This window comes from Nerophis lumbriciformis, linkage group LG04 (genome assembly GCF_033978685.3).
Source record: "Nerophis lumbriciformis linkage group LG04, RoL_Nlum_v2.1, whole genome shotgun sequence".
Classification (NCBI taxonomy): domain Eukaryota; kingdom Metazoa; phylum Chordata; class Actinopteri; order Syngnathiformes; family Syngnathidae; genus Nerophis; species Nerophis lumbriciformis.
This window is the reverse complement of record NC_084551.2, coordinates 13,125,001-13,145,400: the sequence shown is the minus strand read 5'-3', so window position 1 is coordinate 13,145,400 and position 20,400 is coordinate 13,125,001. Positions and strand designations below refer to the sequence as shown.

Below are 20,400 nucleotides of genomic sequence, written 5' to 3'. Positions count from 1 at the left end.
ACCCCTTTTCAATTGCATAGCAATTGTTATCATGTTTGTTCACTTCTTACCCTGTTCAAGACCAGCTCTCTGATGCCATACCATTTTAATTTGTTTATTAAGGTGTTTTTGATTAATTGTGTCAAATTATTTTGTTAGATCCATAAACATTGTACACTATTTACCATTAATTGTATTGGTAATTTTCCTCCGATATTTCGATTGTCATCGATGTTGAGATGTTGGCTCTGTATCCGTATTGATTGTCCGCGAGCGTTGCACTTTGATTTAGAATGTGTCCAATATATTGGGTTACATTTTTTTCAATGATTATGAAAAATTGTGGAATTAGGGAAAAAGGTCTGTAGTTCGTAAACTGCTGTTTGTCTCCTGTCTTATAAATCTGTAAATTTTTTGGTCTTTCCATTTTGTTTCATTTTGTACTATGACAAATTGACTGCTGTGAAAAGGTCATCAAAACAACAAAGCTAAGACTTCTGCAAATCATATTATGTGTTTCAACTGTACTTAGCGTGGCATCTTCCTATCCACGGTCAACAGTAAGAGGAAGGAAGCGGTACAGCTGAAAAAAGAGCAGGCCTTGTGAGTCACACGCCGTCACTGACCCGTGAGGCAACTTAATAAGCTCACATTATGTCTCGACTGGCCCTGCGGCAGAAAACCGCGCCAGCATGGCCGTCCGACAACAAGCTCCCACATGATGTTCCCCGACAGCCGCAGACCTATGTGCCATTTATGGGCATAGTGGGTATGATAATGTGCCATGCTGCTGAAGATGCAAATGCACAGTCATGGTGGGTCAACAAAAGTCTCATTATTGTTACACAAGTCACTCTATTTAAGGCAGAGGTCTCAGACACGCGGACCCCGGGCCAATTAAGGCCAGCGAGACGTTATTTTGCGGCCCGCACCTTAATATGAAAATTTTATGTTAGTGCGGCCTGCGAGTTTTATATGAATGGCGCTTGACAGCGTCATACTTGCCAACCCTCTCGATTTTTCCGGGAGACTCCCGAATTTCAGGGCAACCTTTCTCTCGAATGTCTGCCGATTTTCACCAACACAACAATATTAAGGGCGTGCCGTGATGGCACTGCCTTTAGCGCCCTCTACAACCTGTACAAACATCGTGCCAGCCCAGTCACATGTTGTATTTGGCTTCTGTACACACACGTAAGTGACTGCAAGACATACTTGATCAACAGCCACACAGGTCACACACTGAGGGTGGCTGTATAAACAAGTTTAACACTGTTACAAATATGCGCCACACTGTGAACCCACACCAAACAAGAATGACAAACACATTTCGGGAGAATATCCGCACCGTAACACGACATAAACACAACAGAACAAATACCCAGAATCCCATGCAGCCCTAACTCTTCCGGGCTACAATATACACCCCCACATCAAACCCCCCCACCCTCCGTGCGTCGGTTGAGGTGGGCAGGGTTTGGTGGTAGCGGGGGTGTATATTGTAGCCTGGAAGAGTTAGGGCTGCAAGGTGTTCTGGGTATTTGTTCTGTTGTGTTTATGTTGTGTTACGGTGCGGATGTTCTCCCAAAATGTGTTTGTCATTCTTGTTTGGTGTGGGTTCACAGTGTGGCGCACATTTGTAACAGTCTTAAAGTTGTTTATACAGCCACCCTCAGTGTGACCTGAATGGCTGTTGATCAAGTATGTTTCACAGTCACTTACGTGTGTCTGCAGAAGCCTCATACAACATGGGACTGGGCCGGCACGCTGTTAGTATGGTGAAAAAGCGGTCGCGACGACAGCTTGTAGTGGATGTTAAAGGCAGTGCTATCACGGTACGCCCTTAATATTGTTGTCCGGGTGAAAATCGGGACAATTCGGGAGAATGGTTGCCCCGGGAGATTGTCGGGAGGGGCACTGAAATTCGGGAGTCTCCCGGAAAAATCGGGAGGGTTGGCAAGTATGTTGCTAGGGCGGGATAGCCATTCAAAGAAGGTGAATTCATTAAAAAGTGCATGTTAGATTTTTTAAAGAAATCTTTTCTTGCGGCCCAGCCTCACCCAGTTTCTGCATCCAGTGGCCCCCAGGTAAATTGAGTTTGAGACCCCTGATTTAAGGTGTGTTCTTTCAAAAGGTGGTTGGGATAACACAACAGTGCACTTTATTAGGCATGAAGCAGCACCCGTCCCTATTTGTCATGTTTATTTTAAACAGTTACACAATACAGTTACAAATATTTGTGTTGGTAAATATAAAAGCTGACTTTGGCGAGATATAGCAATGTCACCACATGACGTTAACCTTGATCTCATGTTTGCTGCATATGATAATTAAAATGACAATAGCCTGTAAAAATGGCTTGCAGGAATACCTCGATAAAATGCAGACGCAGGAGAGCGGCGACTTGTTCATGCACGTGCACATGAGCACAAGCACAGCTGGAGATTCAAAGCGGCTTTCATGTAGCAGGCTCACTTGTTCACAGAGAAATGACTTTTCCTTCATAGGGCTGTCTGATCACAGCTGTAGGTTGGCCCACCTGCAGGCCAAAGCAAACAGAAAGGTTACGTTCTGTGTAATCCAAAACAACTCAGAGGACAGACCGAAGGCAACGTGCTCCTCAGATTGTGGACAGTGGGTATTGGAGCTGGGAATCTTTGGGCACCTCACGATTTGATTATGATTACAATTCAGGAGCTATGATTCGAATACAAATTGATTATTGATGCATCTTCAATTTATATATATTGATGCAGTTTTACATGTATTTTTTTTTTCACTAAATAAGCGTTGATCACTTGCAACTTTTAATAATAGGGCTGCATTTGTAATAAGAAACAGTTAAACTAATTCCCATCACATTTTTGAATTAATGGAAATGTGTGCAAAACTGGAATATAAGTGCCCTATTATAAAGGAGCTAGTCGGATCTCTCGGTGACGTGGCACGATGCAGTCAGCCAAACTTTAAAACCGTCTGCATTTATTTTATTTACAAAAAATCGATAATTGACATTTACTAATTGATTTTATTATCGCCCAAGTCCGAATTGCGATGCATCTAAAAATGTATTTTATCCCCCACCTCTAGTGGGTATGTGGTTTGTACAATATTGTTTTGGTTGCACTACAGCTAGAAGGTGGGCCTGACCAACACATTTGTTCTGAAAATGTTCATGCACACAATACATCTGTGACATTTACTGTTGACTCGTTTGCAGGATTTGTTTGACAAATAATTGTGTTTGAGGCTGTTAAAACAATAAAACTGAATAAAAACCAATTTGCGGGCAGCTAATTCTACAATAAATACAATTATGAAACAGAAATGATTAACACAGATATAGGATACAGAAATGTGTGTGTAGGTCAATGTACTGTGTGATAACCTCTATAAGCTTTATCTCATTGGCACAAATTAGTGTGATACCTTACAATAAATCTAATTCATAACAAATTTTATTTTTAGATTAAGTAAGCCAATTTATAAACAAGCTGCGAGCTGAAAATTGTCCACAAGGCCACACCTTGAACACCCCGAGCTAACAGCATTTATTTGTAGTACCACCTTGAACAACGTAAATTACTTTATTTTTGGTAAATTAATTATTGCCTGAAATGCTGCATTTCAGTAATTGCCGGACTGTAAGCCGCTACTTTTTTCCCATGCAATTGTTCACATTAAATCAAACACACTCACACAATTATTCAGTCAGCCATTTAGCGTGTTATGGACTCACCCTCATTGTGGAAAACAAACAAATAAATAATCCAAAGAGGTTCATTAGGTCTTCGAAAATTATGGAATTTGTTATTCTTAAAGCCAGACCTGTGTGTTTTATTTCCGTACCTGACACATGGCTACAACTGTTGCCTTCCTCAGAGGTTGTCACGTGATGTTGCTGTGACGTGTCTGGTCAGCTGATTTAAACTGAAGAGGTCGGACTGCAGTTGGCGCTGTCAGCCTGCTAGTACAAGCAGGAAAACGGCGCCAAAAACAGTTTGAATCAGCTGACCAGATATGTCAATATGTCACAGCACCATCACGTGACAACCTCTAAGGAAAGCAACAGTTGTAGCTGAAACCGTCAGGTACGGAAATGAACACACAGGTCTGGCTATAAGAATAACAAATTGCAAAACAAACAAATACACACGACAGAGCACCAAAGGCGAGGACGATTGACCCAGCCATTGCAAAAGGAAACAACCTCTGCACTGAACGGATATCCACCAGCACTGCGGGACCTGAAGGGCTGGATTGCCGCTCGCCGAAGAGGAGAAGAGCGAAGACCACGCTCAATGACCTCTCTGGTTGTGCCATGTTACAGGCACTGTCTACTGGTAAATGTGTGAATGAACATGAGAGCCTGTGTAAATATTTCAATGTGTAAACCTGCTGCTAATAGACTTGTGCGGCCAATATATGTACAAGATCAAATATGTCCAAATATTAGGTGGGTATGGCTTATACTTATTACGCTCTATAGCCTAGATATTGCGGTGATAGCCCCAACTTGTAGCCCCGTCACTTGGCATGGCTACCTCACATTCATATGTCGCCACATTGTACTACAACACATTACTGTGATTTTCTTGATTGCTTACACTCTGAGACCACCGCTACATACTTCACTGCTACTAACCAGGTGTGCTCGAATTGTTCTCTTCCAGCAAATCTTAACTGACCTGGTCCCTCTGATTCACTCGTTGATAGACAAAGTCAGAGAACGGTTCTCTGTGGATGAATCTGCCCCATCCGGGCGTTGCCTTCAGGTTTCCGTCCTCGTACACCACTTTGCCCCTGCAGATGGTGATCACGGTCACACCGTGACACTCCATGCCCTCAAAGATGTTGTAGTCCACAGCCTGGTGGTGTGTCTTGGCTGAAATCCTCCTGTTATGACCGAGATCCAAGCACAGGTCTGTACAGAGCCACAAAAACAATCCTGCGTCCACCATATTTACATTTACGTGTTGAGTTTTTAAATCTGAGCAGTTCCAGCTGCTATGATTGTGTTACAGCCAAACCTGTAAGTGTGGATAGGAATGTCGGCCATGACAAAAAGATGAGCTTGAACAAGAAAAATGTTGGATTTGTTTACAGCAATGCACCGCAGAGTTTATTCTTAGAAACACTTGAACCATGTCACTGGTTAATCACAGTCTGCCTGGGATTGTTAAGGATTGGAACTCACTCCAGAGATATGCATGTGCATATTCCCATTAATCTGGGTCAATGTATTTTTAGGGCATTGCATCAATCGCAGTTGCCTCAGATTCTAAAGTAGAGTATTTATCCTCTACAAATGGTTTCGCTCTATGCAAAACTATTTCACTTTTGTCTTTTTGCACAAAAACGAATATTTGCCTTTCGAATACAGGTGTCTTATCTAAGTCTGTGAGCATGAACTGATGAAGCCTCTTCGCATGAGAGTCAAACCGTCTTCTGAGACAATAAGAACAGTCCAGTTGCAATCGATTGAATGCTCTGAGAATCACTTCAGAGAAGTCGTGTACATGAAGTATTTACCTAAATAAATCACGTTTAAGTCAGCATACTGTTTGCATGGCCTCTTTTGGATTAATCCTACTGATGGAAAAGATTATCTTCATATTTTGGTGGTGTAAGACATTTTGAGCCTTTTGAGCCTTACAGTATCCAGGGTGTACCCCGCCTTCCGCCCGATTGTAGCTGAGATAGGCTCCAGCGCCCCCCGCGACCCCAAAGGGACCTACTCAGTGGCCTAGTGGTTAGAGTGTCCGTCCTGAGATCGGTAGGTTGGGAGTTCAAATCCCGGCCGAGTCATACCAAAGACTATAAAAATGGGACCCATTACCTCCCTGCTTGGCACTCAGCATCAAGGGTTGGAATTGGGGGTTAAATCACCAAAATGATTCCCGGGCGCAGCCACCGCTGCTGCCCACTGCTCCCCTCACCTCCCAGGGGGTGATCAAGGGTGATGGGTCAAATGCAGAGAATAATTTCGCCACACCTAGTGTGTGTGTGACAATCATTGGTACTTTAACTTTAACTTTAACTTTAAATGGATGGATGGATGGAGTATCTCGAAAAAAACATCAAAATACATTGTTCAATGCACGAGAAGTCCTACATAGATTGGCACGTAAATAACAAAGATATTTTGATAGATTGATGATGTAATATCAGAATCAGCTTTATTCGCCAAGTATGTTTAACACAAGGAAGGAATAAGACTTGGTAGACTGGGCTGGCTTTGTTCAAAACAAGAAAAAAAGAACAAGTAATAATCATAAACAGTGATTTTTGCACTTTTTTGGCTTCATGTCCACCTTGTCCAGTGAGTTTTAACGGTAGAGAAATAATACTTACACCTTTTTGAAGAGGCTAACGTTAGCATCAAGCGAGGGGAAGTTTGGCGTGGACATCCTCTGATTTTATATACACATATAATTAATGGTATATGCTGGTCTCTGAGTATTCGCTTTTAGTGTAACCCATTGATATTAAAGAAGTCTCAATATGAAACCATCAGGAAATGTCGTAATGAATCTACCTTTTTGGGATTGTCTTTTGTTTAAAAAAAGCCAATCCCAGCAAAAGTGGTGTTTTCAAACACTTGTCTATGCCATGGAAGGCACACGGACAGTCGCGTGTGGTTTGTGGTGCACTCTTGTTTATGTAACCTCAAACACTGTTCTACTTTGTATTACTTGCAAGAGAATCTGGGCTGAGTCCCTCAGGGAGTTCGCTAAGCACTAAAGTGAATTGAATAACTTATTCTGACCCAGTGTAACTTCCTGTCAGTCAATATAACAGTTATTACTGCAGTTCCGTTTTTTGTAAAATACATCTGAAATCTGTTTATCCGTCCATCCATCCATCCAGCTATCTATGTATCTTGCGAGCTATCTACTGACATACTGTTTGCTTTCAAGCGTAAATGTCTCATGTTTAATTGCGGCAATTAATTCATCTGTAAAACTGCCTAATTAATTGTTTTCTGTGGAAGCTTTGCTCCATAACATCCGGCACCAGAGGCTACAAAGAGTTGCATAACTAGAGGAAGCTCAGTCAATGGCCTCGTGGATCATAAATAGCCTTGCTTGGATGATGACGCTACAACTTGTTTGTATTGGTGCATATACAATGGATCAGTGATTCTTAAACTGTGATAAGTGTACCTCTAGTGGCAGAGCCGTGTATAGAGAGAGTATGGACAATTCGGTTTCAGAGATTGTCCTAAACATGGTGCCCTATAGTCATCTGAGGGGTTTTTGACCAATCCGAGAGAGTATGGCCAGACAATCTCTCAAATTATTAGTCAAAAGCCCCTCAGGGCGCCATGTCCATGACCAACTCTGAAACCGAGTTGTCCATACTCTCTCTCTCTGCCACTATTGGTAAGCGGGCTCCATTTAGTGGTACTTCAAAGAATCACTGAATGAAATATTAAATCGATCATTAATCAATCAAAGTTCATTCAAACAGTATTACTGTTCGAACTGTGTGTAATGTGGCCACAGATATTATTTAAACTTGTTTAATAAAACCTCTGCCTTGTTTTTAATAAGTACTTAGGCCTACTACGCTACTGTATTTTAATGTTGGTCATTATGGTGGTACTTGGAGAGCCAAGTTTTTTTCTGAGGTGGTACTTGGTAAAAGAGGTTTGAGAACACATGCATATATATGCGTGTGTATATATATATATATATATATATGTATGTATGTATGTATATGTGTGTATATATATATATATATGTGTGTATATGTGTGTGTATATATATATATATATATATGTGTGTATATATATGTATATGTATGTGTGTGTGTGTATGTGTATATATATGTATATGTAAAATATAAGTGTGTGTGTGTATATATATATATATATACATCTGCATGTGTATGTGTGTGTAAAGTGTGTGTGTGTATATATATATATATATACATCTGCATGTGTATGTGTGTGTGTGTGTGTGTGTGTTCTCAAACTTCTTTTACTAAGTACCACCTCAGAAAAAACTTGGCTCTCCAAGTAGCACCGTAATGACCAACATTAAATTACAGTAGCAGTATGTATATATGTATACTATGTACAGTATGTATATTTTATATATATATATAATATATATATATATATATATATATATAGCTTTGAGGCGCTATACAAGTATAACCCATTTACCATTATATTATGCATAAGATATATTGTAGATCCACCGTAGTTATTTTAGTGCGCAATATGTAGGTTAATGTATTAAAAAGTGTATTTTGTGGAACTACTTAGCCTCATATTGAAACGTGTTTATATAAATCAAGGGGTGTTAAACTCATTGCGGCTATGGCTGCGCTCCAAATGAATATACAGTATATGAATAGAAATGTATAATCGCGTCATGACATTACACAATTGCCTATGAATTTCATAATAAAAAGATACAATTTGATGGATAACTTGCTTGTCAAGCAGATATTTATGTATTTATTTTATTTTACCCAAAAAAAAAAAAAATACAATTATTAAAAAAAAAAAAAATGTTGCATCGTTATATAACACAACATTTTAAAGATAGCAATTGCATGTAGCACATGCATTTTTATTTTGTCAAGATGGAAAGAACAAACACAGGATTTTATTTCCAGGCGTTTGCCGACCATATAAAATGATGTGGCGGGCCAAATCTGCCCCCCGGCCTTGGAGTTTGACACTAAAAGATAAGCCATATGATTCTTTATATACAGTATGGCCTATGAATATTCATTAAAACATGAAAATCTATGTATACGTTTCATAATGTCCTTTGTAGTTTAGGCTGAACTGAGATGACATTTTCTCCGCAAGTGCTGAATGGCTAGAGCAGGCTCCTCACCTCGACAACTTGGGATCCCAAATAACCACGTCAGCATCCGAGTTCTTGGCGATGCGGCCTTTCTGCGGGTAGAAGTTGAAGATTTTTGCTGCGTTGCTGCTGGTGACGGCTACGAATCGATTCTCATCCATTTTACCACTATGCTGGGAAGATGGAAATGCACAAATAAGCCTGTTTTAGTGAGAGAGCTCAGCTGATGGCACAATGCACAATTAGCAGACTTGGCCAGACGTGAGGCAACGAGAGATTTGAAAGCACTACGCAGTAAATCTGTGCTGAGAAAAAGCACAGCCATCACTTTTGCATTTGCATCAGTGATTGCCACCATTTCTGTTACTGTATATACTGTAGGAGGATAGGATTGAACATCTATTATTTATATAGCGGTAATTTAATAATACAAATAAATACACATGTAAGGCTATAGAGGATGCTGACATCTTCATTTTTCATACATTCCAATATGCAACTAAATGACAGCAAGTATGTATTGGAGTTTTATGAAATGATTAACCCAAACAAAAAAACACCATATTTGCCAAGTTGCATGGTGACTTAGTGGTTTGCAATTCGACCTCACCGTCAACAGAAAAGTGTTTGAATCTCTTAGAACAGTGGTTTTATAACATTTTCACCAAGTACCACCTCAGAAAACGTTTGGCTCTATAGTATATCTATAGTACCACCATAATGACCAACATTAAAATACAGTAGCGTGGTAAGCCTAAGTATCCATCCATCCATCCATCCATCTTCTTCCGCTTATCCGAGGTCGGGTCGCGGGGGCAGCAGCCTAAGCAGGGAAGCCCAGACTTCCTTCTCCCCAGCCACTTCATCCAGCTCTTCCTGTGGGACCCCGAGGCGTTCCCAGGCCAGCCGAGAGACATAGTCTTCCCAACCTGTCCTGGGTCTTCCCTGCGGCCTCCTACCGGTCGGACGTGCCCTAAACACCTCCCTAGGGAGGCGTTCGGGTGGCATCCTGACCAGATGCCCGAACCACCTCATCTGGCTCCTCTCGATGTGGAGGAGCAGCGGCTTTACTTTGAGCCCCCCCCCCGGATGGCAGAGCTTCTCACCCTATCTCTAAGGGAGAGCCCCGCCACCCGGCGGAGGAAACTCATTTCGGCCGCTTGTACCCGTGATCTTGTCCTTTCGGTCATAACCCAAAGCTCATGACCATAGGTGAGGATGGGAACGTAGATCGACCGGTAAATTGAGAGCTTTGCCTTCCGGCTCAGCTCCTTCTTCACCACAACGGATCGATACAGCCTAAGTATTCATTAAAAATATGCCAGAGGTTGTATTTAACAGGTGTATTTAATAGTTTTGGCCAATGTAACATTACACACAATGCACAAAGATCAACAGTGATACTCCATATACAGTACATTATTACGGACTTCTGTGGCGTACCACTCAATGGACGCGTTCCGCAATTTGACAATCACTGCCTTAGTTTGCATGTTCCCCCTGTATGAGTGCGTTGGTTTTCCCCGTCTTGCTCCCAAATCACCCGTGTTTGATTAACTAGAGACTAAATTGTCCATAAATGTAAATACAGCTAGGATCAACTCCAGGTTATGTGCGACCCTAGTGAGGACAAGGGGTATAGAAAATGGATGGATGGACTTTCCAGTATGTTGCAATCGATTGCTTACTTTTTTTTTTACATTAACCCCCCCCTCCTCCGTGCGTCGGTTGAGGTGGGCGGGGTTAGGTGGTAGCGGGGGTGTATATTGCAGCCCGGACGAGTTAGGGCTGCAAGGTGTTCTGGGTATTTGTTCTGTTGTGTTTATGTTGGGTTACGGTGCGGATGTTCTCCCGAAATGTTTGTCATTCTTGCTTGGTGTGGGTTCACAGTGTGGCGCATATTTGTAACAGTGATAAAGTTGTTTATACGGCCACCCTCAGTGTGACAGGTATGGCTGTTGACTCACTGTTGACCAAGTATGTATGGCATTCACTTACTGTATGTGTGTCTGGAGAAGCCTCATACAACATGTGACTGGGCTGGCACGCTGTTTGTATGGTGAAAAAGCGGACGCGACGACAGGTTGTAGAGGTTGTAGAGGAAGTTAAAGGCAGTGCTATCACAGCACGCCCTTAATATTATTGTCCGGGTGAAAATCGGGACAAATTCGGGGGAATGGTTGCCCCGGGAGAATGTCGAGAGGGGCACTGAAATTCGGGAGTCTCCCGGAAAAATCGGGAGGGTTGGCAAGTATGTTGCTAGGGCGGATAGCCATTCAAAGAAGGTGAATTAATTAAAAAGTGCATGTTAGATTTTTTTAAGAAATCTTTTCTTGCGGCCCAGCTTCACCCAGTTTCTGCATCCAGTGGCCCCCAGGTAAATTGAATTTGAGACCCCTGCAATAGAGCCTATGGGAGCTGCTCTAATTTGCCTATAAAGCCTTTAAAAAATTGTGATTTACCAAGACTCACTACGATTCCATGCACTAAATTAGACACCTCCATTAAGGTTTTATAAACTTGATGTAAGTATATATGTAATGTAGTAACAGGCACATTTATAATAACATTTCATATTTACGTATTTTGCTCATTTTAAGTATGCGCGGCGCATTCATTTAAAAAACTCTTTACAACGTTTGCTTTATTTTTAACAACATCACTGATTATTACTCACTGCAGACTTTGTGAGAGCCAACAAACATAATAAAACATCACTTACCGTGCAAGTTCTGCTATCATTAGGATGCCGGCTGCTAGGATGTTCAGATATTCCCATTTACAGGAAGAATGACTCATAATCCTTGCGAAAAACATGTGGGTGTAACCAAGCGTCTTTTCGTGTCGTTCTCGCCCTTTCTGAGTCTAAATTGGCTGTCAAAGTGTACCAACTTCTCGGAATACATCCTTGTTCTACTACTATCCAGATGAGAGGCATGATTTAGAATCAAGAATAAAGTTTGACGAGCAAGGAAATGATAAAGCAGCTGATCATTCGATCATGTCAACATTGGCACGCAAGCTTGTGATCACGGCGCCACTATAGTTTGTCTACCTTAGCTCTTATTATAACAATATCACTAATACTTGGTTAATATTCCAGTCAGGAAATGTAAATGGAGTATTGTTGGCGCGCTTTGGGTGTTTTTTTTATTGGGTTTTAGGGGCGGATTAGAGGACCTCCCCCAGGCTCCACTGTAAGCTGACTTTTATTGACGTTTATTTACAAGTTAGAATGCATTTTAAAAACCTGCAAACCATCATGCCCTGTATGTGTGTGTCTAAGTGTGTGATTGTGACATACCACTCCCTTCTCCCAAATGACAGACATCCTGTCTTCCACGCCGTTTACGCCGTTCGGGATCTTGGTGAAGTCGTCTTTTCCGAGAGCCTTCTGGCAGACGGAGAATGTGCAGTTGTCGGTCCCCGTCACACTGAGATCGTCACTGATTTAGTGGACAAATGTACGAATGAATGACAGAATAACAATACCAAATACTGAATGAGGTTATTGTGAATCCAAGCATGTCACACTGCCATGCCATTCTCTCCCTCACGTTGACACATCTTCTACTCTCTTATGCTCCACCTACTTGGCCAGCAAGTCCATAAGGTACCCAGGGGTGCTGGGGTCAGGTCTAAGTGGGGGACCCATGACAAAGGAAGCAGCATGGGCCCAGTCCTTATGCCAGTAGTGAGTCCCATCCGTACCGAGTCCAGCTGCAATAGGCTCCCCAAACACCACTCGCCCTGTTAAAGAGGAACATTATCACCAGACCTATGTAAGCGTCAATATATACCTTGATGTTGCAGAAAAAAGACCATATATTTTTTTAACCGATTTCCGAACTCTAAATGGGTGAATTTTGGCAAATTAAACGCCTTTCATCGGTGTGTTGTCGGAGGGTGTAACAACACGAACAGGGACGGATTCAAGTTGCACCAGTGGCCCAAAGATGCGAAAGTGGCAAGAAATTGGACGAAATTTGTTGAAAATACGAGGCTGTGGGGAAAGCCGACGAAATGGTCAGTCGTTTGTTCCGCACACTTTACCCACAAAAGCTATGCTACGACAGAGATGGCAAGAATGTGTGGATATCCTGCGACACCCAAAGCAGATGCATTTCCAACGATAAAGTCAAAGAAATCTGCCGCTAGACCCCCATTGAATCTGCCGGAGTGTGTGAGCTATTCAGGGACAACGGACCTCGGTAGCACGGCAAGCAATGGCGGCAGTTTGTTCCCGCAGACGAGCGAGCTAAACCCCCTGGATGTCTTGGCTCACACCGTCCCTTATGCCACCGAAGATGATCAAGAGAAGAATATCGACCCTAGCTTCCCTGGCCTGCTGACATCAACTCCAAAACTGGACAGATCAGCTTTCAGGAAAAGAGAGCGGATGAGAGTATGTCTACAGAATATATTAATTAATTAAAACTTTATTCATTACTCACGGTTTTACGTAAATTATTATACATAAACTGTGTTTACCAATAATTTAGCTTAAAAACATTTATTTTTTTCAATCATTCGAGTAGTCTTGTGTAATGCAGTATTTTGTGTCTATTTAGGTATGGTTAACCTGAGTGCTGAAATCGTGGAAAAATATATGTTCTTAGCGCGCCTGAAATGGGCTGTCTGCACTCTCAAAGTGCATGTTGTTGCCAAATGTATTTCATATGCTGTAAACCTAGTTCATAGTTGTTAGTTTCCTTTAATGCCAAACAAACACATACCAATCGTTGGTTAGAAGGCGATCGCCGAATTCGTCCTCGCTTTCTCCCGTGTCGCTGGCTGTCGTGTCGTTTTCGTCGGTTTCGCTTTCATACGGTTTCTTCTTCAATTTCGTTTTCGCTACCTGCCTCCACACTACAACCATCCGTTTAAATACATGCGTCATCTGTTGAATCGCTTAAGCCGCTGAAATCCGAGTCTGAATCCGAGCTAATGTCGCTATATCTTGCTGTTTTATCCGCCATGTTTGTTTGTATTGGCATCACTGTGTGACGTCACAGGAAAATGGACGGGTGTATATAACGATGGTTAAAATCAGGCACTTTGAAGCTTTTTTTTAGGGATATTGCGTGATGGGTAAAATTTTGAAAAAAACTTCGAAAAATAAAATAAGCCACTGGGAACTGATTTTTAATGGTTTTAACCCTTCTGAAATTGTGATAATGTTCCCCTTTAAGAGATTAAAAAAACACTTATAGTAAACTTTATCATACTGTTTTTGGACTTATTCTAGTATGACTCAACTAAACGACAAACGTTTGTATGCGTCTCTCACCCACCATTTCTGCGTGCATCGGACACCACTTTGGCAGCAGATTTGCTCATGACATGGACTACATAAAGAGGGCAATTGACAGCACTGGCAATGGTGATGGCTCTCTGGGTGGCCTCTGCCTCCACCTCCTCTGGCCGACACAATTCGTGACCCTCAGGCCCTGTGATGCCCATCGACAGCATCTTCTTGGCCCCCTGATGAGTCCCAATGGAGGACAGAAAGGGATAAATATTACAATGGCTGTGGTTAAATTAAACCACCATGTAAAACAGATGAAATATTATTAATGGGAAAATAATATTTTTGACCAAAAAACATGCACTTCTATAAAGCCTTGAAACAGAAGCCACTATTATATATTTTAAAGATCTGCTGCCTCCTAGTGGTCTTTTACCAGTTTACTGTTGCCTGTACTTAAATCCCACCAACCTCAGCAATGAGGTCTCCATTCTCAGCATGGACTTGAGCAATTGCTCCAATGGTCTTACACCGGGAGAAGGCTGCGTAGAGCTCAGAGTCTTGCAGCATTAACATGTCTTTATAGGCCATAAACATCTTGAAAGAATTCACTCCCCTCTCTTTGGCCAGAATCTCCATTTCGTTCTTGACCTGAGTAGCAAAAATATAGGAACACAGGAGAGGATATTAAAACGCATATTTTATTAGCATGGACACTGTTTTTTAAAGCAAACTTAACTTCTTCTTCTTCAAAAAAAAATGCTAATATTTACTGTAGATGTGTTTTTTAAACACACTTCTCATTTCAAAGCATTAACATTATTCTTACATACTGTAGGGAAATAATGAACAACAAAACTGTTCTGTGCAAAAGTCACAATTATATTCTTTTTATAAAGGTATAAGGCACGAATGCGAAAAGATGCCTTCCCTACTTCCTGGTTCATAGAGGTTGGCGAACATACATGATTTTTGGGTCAGTTCCATAATGCTAAAATTACTCTATTCAGGTGAAAATACGCTCAAATGTAATGCAGGTGTCAAACTCAAACTCGGGGGGCCACATCTGGCCCACCAACTGCTTTTATGTGGTCCCATAAAAATCTGGTAATGTTTGTCAATAAGGCATTTTGAGAGAAAAAAATACACACTGCATGCAACTTCAGTTCTTCTTAACTCAATACTAATTGCTGCAATTAGTTATTCCAAGCATTTTATTATGTATTAAATATTTACTTGTCACCTTGACTTCTGATTGGAAAGCAATGTTTCCATCAGTTTGTTGGTATGAAATATGATTGTAGTTTCCTAATGAAGCCTTAGCTTGACGCTCTTCTACTTTCTCCTGCTCCCGCTTGCTGCAACAACAACAACAAAAAAGTCCAGACGCTCATCTTTGTTTTGTGTATCGTTTACTTGTGAACTTAATTATTCCAAAACGTCAAACAATAACGACGTGGGGAAAAAACTGTGGTAACACTTTAGTATGGGGAACATCCATCCATCCATCCATTTTCTACCGCTTGTCCCTTTTAAAGTCGCGGGGGGTGCTGGAGCCTATCACAGCTGCATTATTGACCATTAATTAGTTGCTTATTAACATACAAATTAGTAACATAGTGGCTCTTAATTAGTCATTATTAAGTACTTATTAATGCCTTATTAAGTACTCAATGCCTTATTCTGCATGGTCTTAGTATACAACCAGTAAGCCATTAACTAAGAGTCTTAGTTAGTCTTAACTCTAACCCCAACCCTAACCTGTTAATAAGCAACTAATTAATGGTGATTATGTTCCCCATACTAAAGTGTTACCAAAAATGTATCGCAAAATAAAGCGAGTGCGTTACAATAAGAAAGATTAAGAAAAAGTAAGAGTAAGGTCAAAAAACTGTGTGGCTCGATTCCACCATACCTGACTGCCATAACCCATAATACACTGTGTCCGAACCTAATTACCACACAGATCCTTCCGCCATAAATGCAATCAAACAGTTATATATTCTTCACTGTATTAAAGCAGTATAAAGTAGTATGTCATCAAATTATTCACACAAATGTAATAATTACAAATAAAGTGTACCTTATAATTACTCTAAGCATGCGATATATACATGTTCGTGTAATTCAAATAAAGTAAATAGTCCCCTTTTGGCTGAATAAACATAAAGTACCTTCCATAAAATGTAAATTAACTTAAATAGCATTTAGGTTCCTACAATGATAATCAATTTAAAATTGTGTAATATGTGGCGATTATACATGTACATCAGGGGTGCTCATTACGTCGATCGCGAGCTACCGGTCGATCTCGGAGGGTGTGTCAGTCGATCACCAGCCAGGCATTAAAAAAATAGTCCTAAAAATGAGCGATCATAAATCTTCACTATGACGTCACTTTCGTCACTTGATTGGCATTCACGGCACCCGAGGGTCTTCTGAGATGACGCTGGCTGCTGCCAGCTCATTAAAATTACCGACTGGAAGGCGAGAAATACTTTATTTCAACAGACTCTGGCGCCGTACCTGTCGTCAAAACTCCAGAGACCGACTGCACAGTTGCACAGTTGCGCTAACAAAACAAGAGTCTCAGAAAGCTGGCGTGCACAAGCTAGCAAGCTACGGAGTTTGCCGACAATGTATTTCTTGTATAGTGTATACAAAGGAGTACGGAAGCTGGACAAATAAGATGCCAAAAACCAACCACTTTCATGTGGTATTGGACAGAAAGGAGGACCTTTTTCTCCTCCATTCGAAAATGCGGACGTTTTTAGCACCACTGTCTGATTCCAATCAATGCAAGTCATCAGAATCAGGTAATACACCAACTTCTATTCTTGTCTTCATGAAAGAAAGGAATCTATATGTGTTAAACATGCCTGTATTATCTTTAAACACCTTAACTTGTTAACAATATTAACTATATGTGTTAAACATGCTTGCATTACCTTTAAACACCTTTAACTTATTAACAATATTAACTATATGTGTTAAACATGCTTGTATTATCATTAAACACCTTTAACTTGTTAACAATATTAACTATATGTGTTAAACATGCTTGTATTATCTTTAAACACCTATAACTTATTAATATTAACTATATGTATTAAACACCTTTAACTTGTTAACAATATTAACTATATGTATTAAACATACTTGTATTATCATTAAACACCTTTAATTTACTAACAATATTAACTATATGTATTAAACATTCTTGTATGATCATTAAACACCTTTAATTTATTAACAATATTAACTATGTGTTAAACATGATTGCATTATCATTAAACACCTTTAATTTATTAACTATATGTGTTAAACATGCTTGCATTATCATTAAACACCTTTAACTTGTTAACAATATTAACTATATGTATTAATCATACTTGTATTGTCATTAAACACCTTTAATTTATTAACAATATTAACTATATGTATTAAACATTCTTGTATGATCATTAAACACCTTTAATTATTAACAATATTAACTATGTGTTAAACATGATTGCATTATCATTAAACACCTTTAATTTATTAACTATATGTGTTAAACATGCTTGCATTATCATTAAACACCTTTAACTTGTTAACAATATTAACTATATGTATTAATCATACTTGTATTATCATTAAACACCTTTAATTTATTAACAATATTAACTATATGTATTAAACATTCTTGTATGATCATTAAACACCTTTAATTATTAACAATGTTAACTATGTGTTAAACATGATTGCATTATCATTAAACACCTTTAATTTATTAACAATATTAACTATATGTGTTAAACATGCTTGCATTATCATTAAACACCTTTAACTTGTTAACAATATTAACTATATGTATTAAACATACTTGTATTATCATTAAACACCTTTAATTTATTAACAAATTAACTATATGTATTAAACATTCTTGTATGATCATTAAACACCTTTAATTTATTAACAATATTAACTATGTGTTAAACATTATTGCATTATCATTAAACACCTTTAATTTATTAACAATATTAACTATATGTGTTAAACATGCTTGCATTATCATTAAACACCTTTAACTTATTAACAAAAACATATATTTCATAAATAAGTAAATATAAATTATATATATGAATGAGGTAGATCCCCACGACTTGATCAATTGAAAAGTAGCTCGCCTGCAGAAAAAGTGTGAGCACCCCTGATGTACATGGTTTTACAGTTACAAGTGGCCCATTGAGGGCAGCCCTAAAGCAATGTGGCCCACAACAAAAATTAGTTTGACAACCCATTGTACCGCTACAAATTTTTTTAGAAAATAAATGTATTTTTGCATTCCTGCTTTTGGAACTTTTCTTTATGTGAAGTCTAGCTTAAAAAAGGCAAAATTGCCAACATGGTTATATATTTGTGGCAAATGGAAATGGACAATACTCTAAGTAACATACACATATGCAGTACCAAACTACATTATCTTATAATGCGTAGTGTTGTGTGGCGACTCTCTTCACCTGGTCATTCCACCACGTGACTGCCACATGCAGCGAGTAGTCACAGCACACTTTGCTGTCCGCTGTCTCGCGCCAACGATCGTAGGCCTCCAGGAGAGACTTGCCTTTGTGTGGGATGACAAAGTCCATGATCATGGTGGTGCCCCCTGCCAGGGCAGCCTGAAGAAACACATAGGTCGGTAGTAGAAGATTAACCGGTCAGAGATTTTGTCACACCAGCATGTTGACGACAACTATTTACTATTCAGTGTGGATGATTACCGTATCAGTACATACATCTTTGTTCTGTAAAAACCACATCATTGTGATGGTTTCATTGTGTAAAACTGACCTCCAGATCAGAGGTTGTGGAACGACACTGAACAAAAGTTCCAGCATCACCACCTGGCCCAATGCAGATGTGGGATTCATCACTGAATATGACTTTCATCCAGTCATCCATGTTCACGATTGCTTTTCCTTAGCCCATTGGAACCTTGATTTCATTTTATTTAGCTGTTAATGACGGCTTTCATTTAGCTTTTCTGTATTTAAATCCCATTTCCTTTAGGCGGTTTCTGTTCAGTGCCAGACGGTGACTCCAGTTTCCGCTCATTTGTTTCGCTGTGCATTTTCTGTTTTCAAGACATATTGCTTTAAGTTTTCTGTCTTGTTTTGTCTTGTTCTGCCAGTATGTGTCATGTCTGTGTGATCATGTTTTTGTTTTGTTTTTGGACTTTTTGTGCACTTTTGTTTTGTCACCATAGCAACCATTAGTTTTCACCTGTCACGTCACGCACCTGTTTCACGTTTTGAGTCACGCACCTGTTTTCGTTAATCATGTCTATAGTATTTAAGTTCATTGTTTTCAGTTTGTCGTTCTGACGACATCCCACAATTATGCTCTACACACTCTTCATCCTCTTAGATCATGCTTCATGTCCCATGCCAAAGTAAGTTTTTGTTTCATGTTTATAGTCTTTTTGGTTTCATAATTTGTTCTCCGCCATTGTGCGCGCCTTTTGTTTACTTCTTTTTGTTTTAGTAATTATAAAAATAAAATGATGTACTTACATTCCCGTCTCGCCCGAGCCAACTTTCTGTTGCATCCCGGAAAAGCAAACACCCAGGACCAAGTCATGACAGTATGCTTGCCTTTCACATCCTTTCCATGTTGTTTAATAATAATAATAATAATGGATTAGATTTTATATCGCGCTTTTCTATTATTAGATACTCAAAGCGCTCACAGAGAAGTGGGACCCCATCATCCATTCACACCTGGTGGTGGTAAGCTACATTTGTAGCCACAGCTAGACTGTTTGTACTTGGTCCATATTTTAGACACCGCTGACTAAAACAATCAACATATTTTGCAGCACTGCTTGATGTTTGAAGAAGTTTAGTAATCCTCAAGTTTCAATTGACATCTCATGATTCATGTCAATTCACATGTTCCAAGGTGTGAACACTTATTTTTAACTGTAGACTAATGAACAGATTTAAGCTTAGCTTTGGAAAGATTTACAGGCTGATTCCATAAATTTTGCACTATGATTGATCTGGAAATGAAACCGTTACGGACTACCACCATTTATTTTCTTGATTTATTTTAGTGTTTCTTAAAGCCAGAGAGTTGTCATTTGAAAATGACTATAGGTTTCTGTTATCTGTTTTTTTTTTGTACAAAATTAAACGACTGAGTGGACATCCTCCAAGTCTGGGGATAATTTTATCCTAAAGGGGTTATACAACTGTGAAACAAGTTAATACAACAATAAAACGAGTGGTGGCATAAAACTTTCAAATTGCAATTGAATTCTGGGCACGTTAACAACTTTGGCAGATAATACATAACAATGTA

The 20,400-nt window shown here is 39.7% G+C and overlaps 1 protein-coding gene across 2 annotated transcripts in view; it reads right to left on the bottom strand.

The window, feature by feature from the left end:
• Nucleotides 1-2,166: 2,166 nt before the first annotated feature.
• dpys (dihydropyrimidinase) overlaps nt 2,167-20,400 on the bottom strand; it is a 19,159-nt gene continuing 925 nt past the window's right edge. For both annotated transcript variants that reach the window (XM_061949122.2, XM_061949131.2), the window contains exons 3-10: nt 18,558-18,716; nt 14,527-14,706; nt 14,102-14,291; nt 12,401-12,557; nt 12,112-12,253; nt 8,838-8,980; nt 4,668-4,875; nt 2,167-2,518 (exon numbers count right to left, since the gene is read on the bottom strand). In XM_061949122.2, coding sequence (XP_061805106.2) covers nt 2,459-2,518; nt 4,668-4,875; nt 8,838-8,980; nt 12,112-12,253; nt 12,401-12,557; nt 14,102-14,291; nt 14,527-14,706; nt 18,558-18,716 — 1,239 coding nt within the window. In that variant the 3' untranslated portion in view covers nt 2,167-2,458. The remainder of the gene's footprint in view (nt 2,519-4,667; nt 4,876-8,837; nt 8,981-12,111; nt 12,254-12,400; nt 12,558-14,101; nt 14,292-14,526; nt 14,707-18,557; nt 18,717-20,400) is intronic.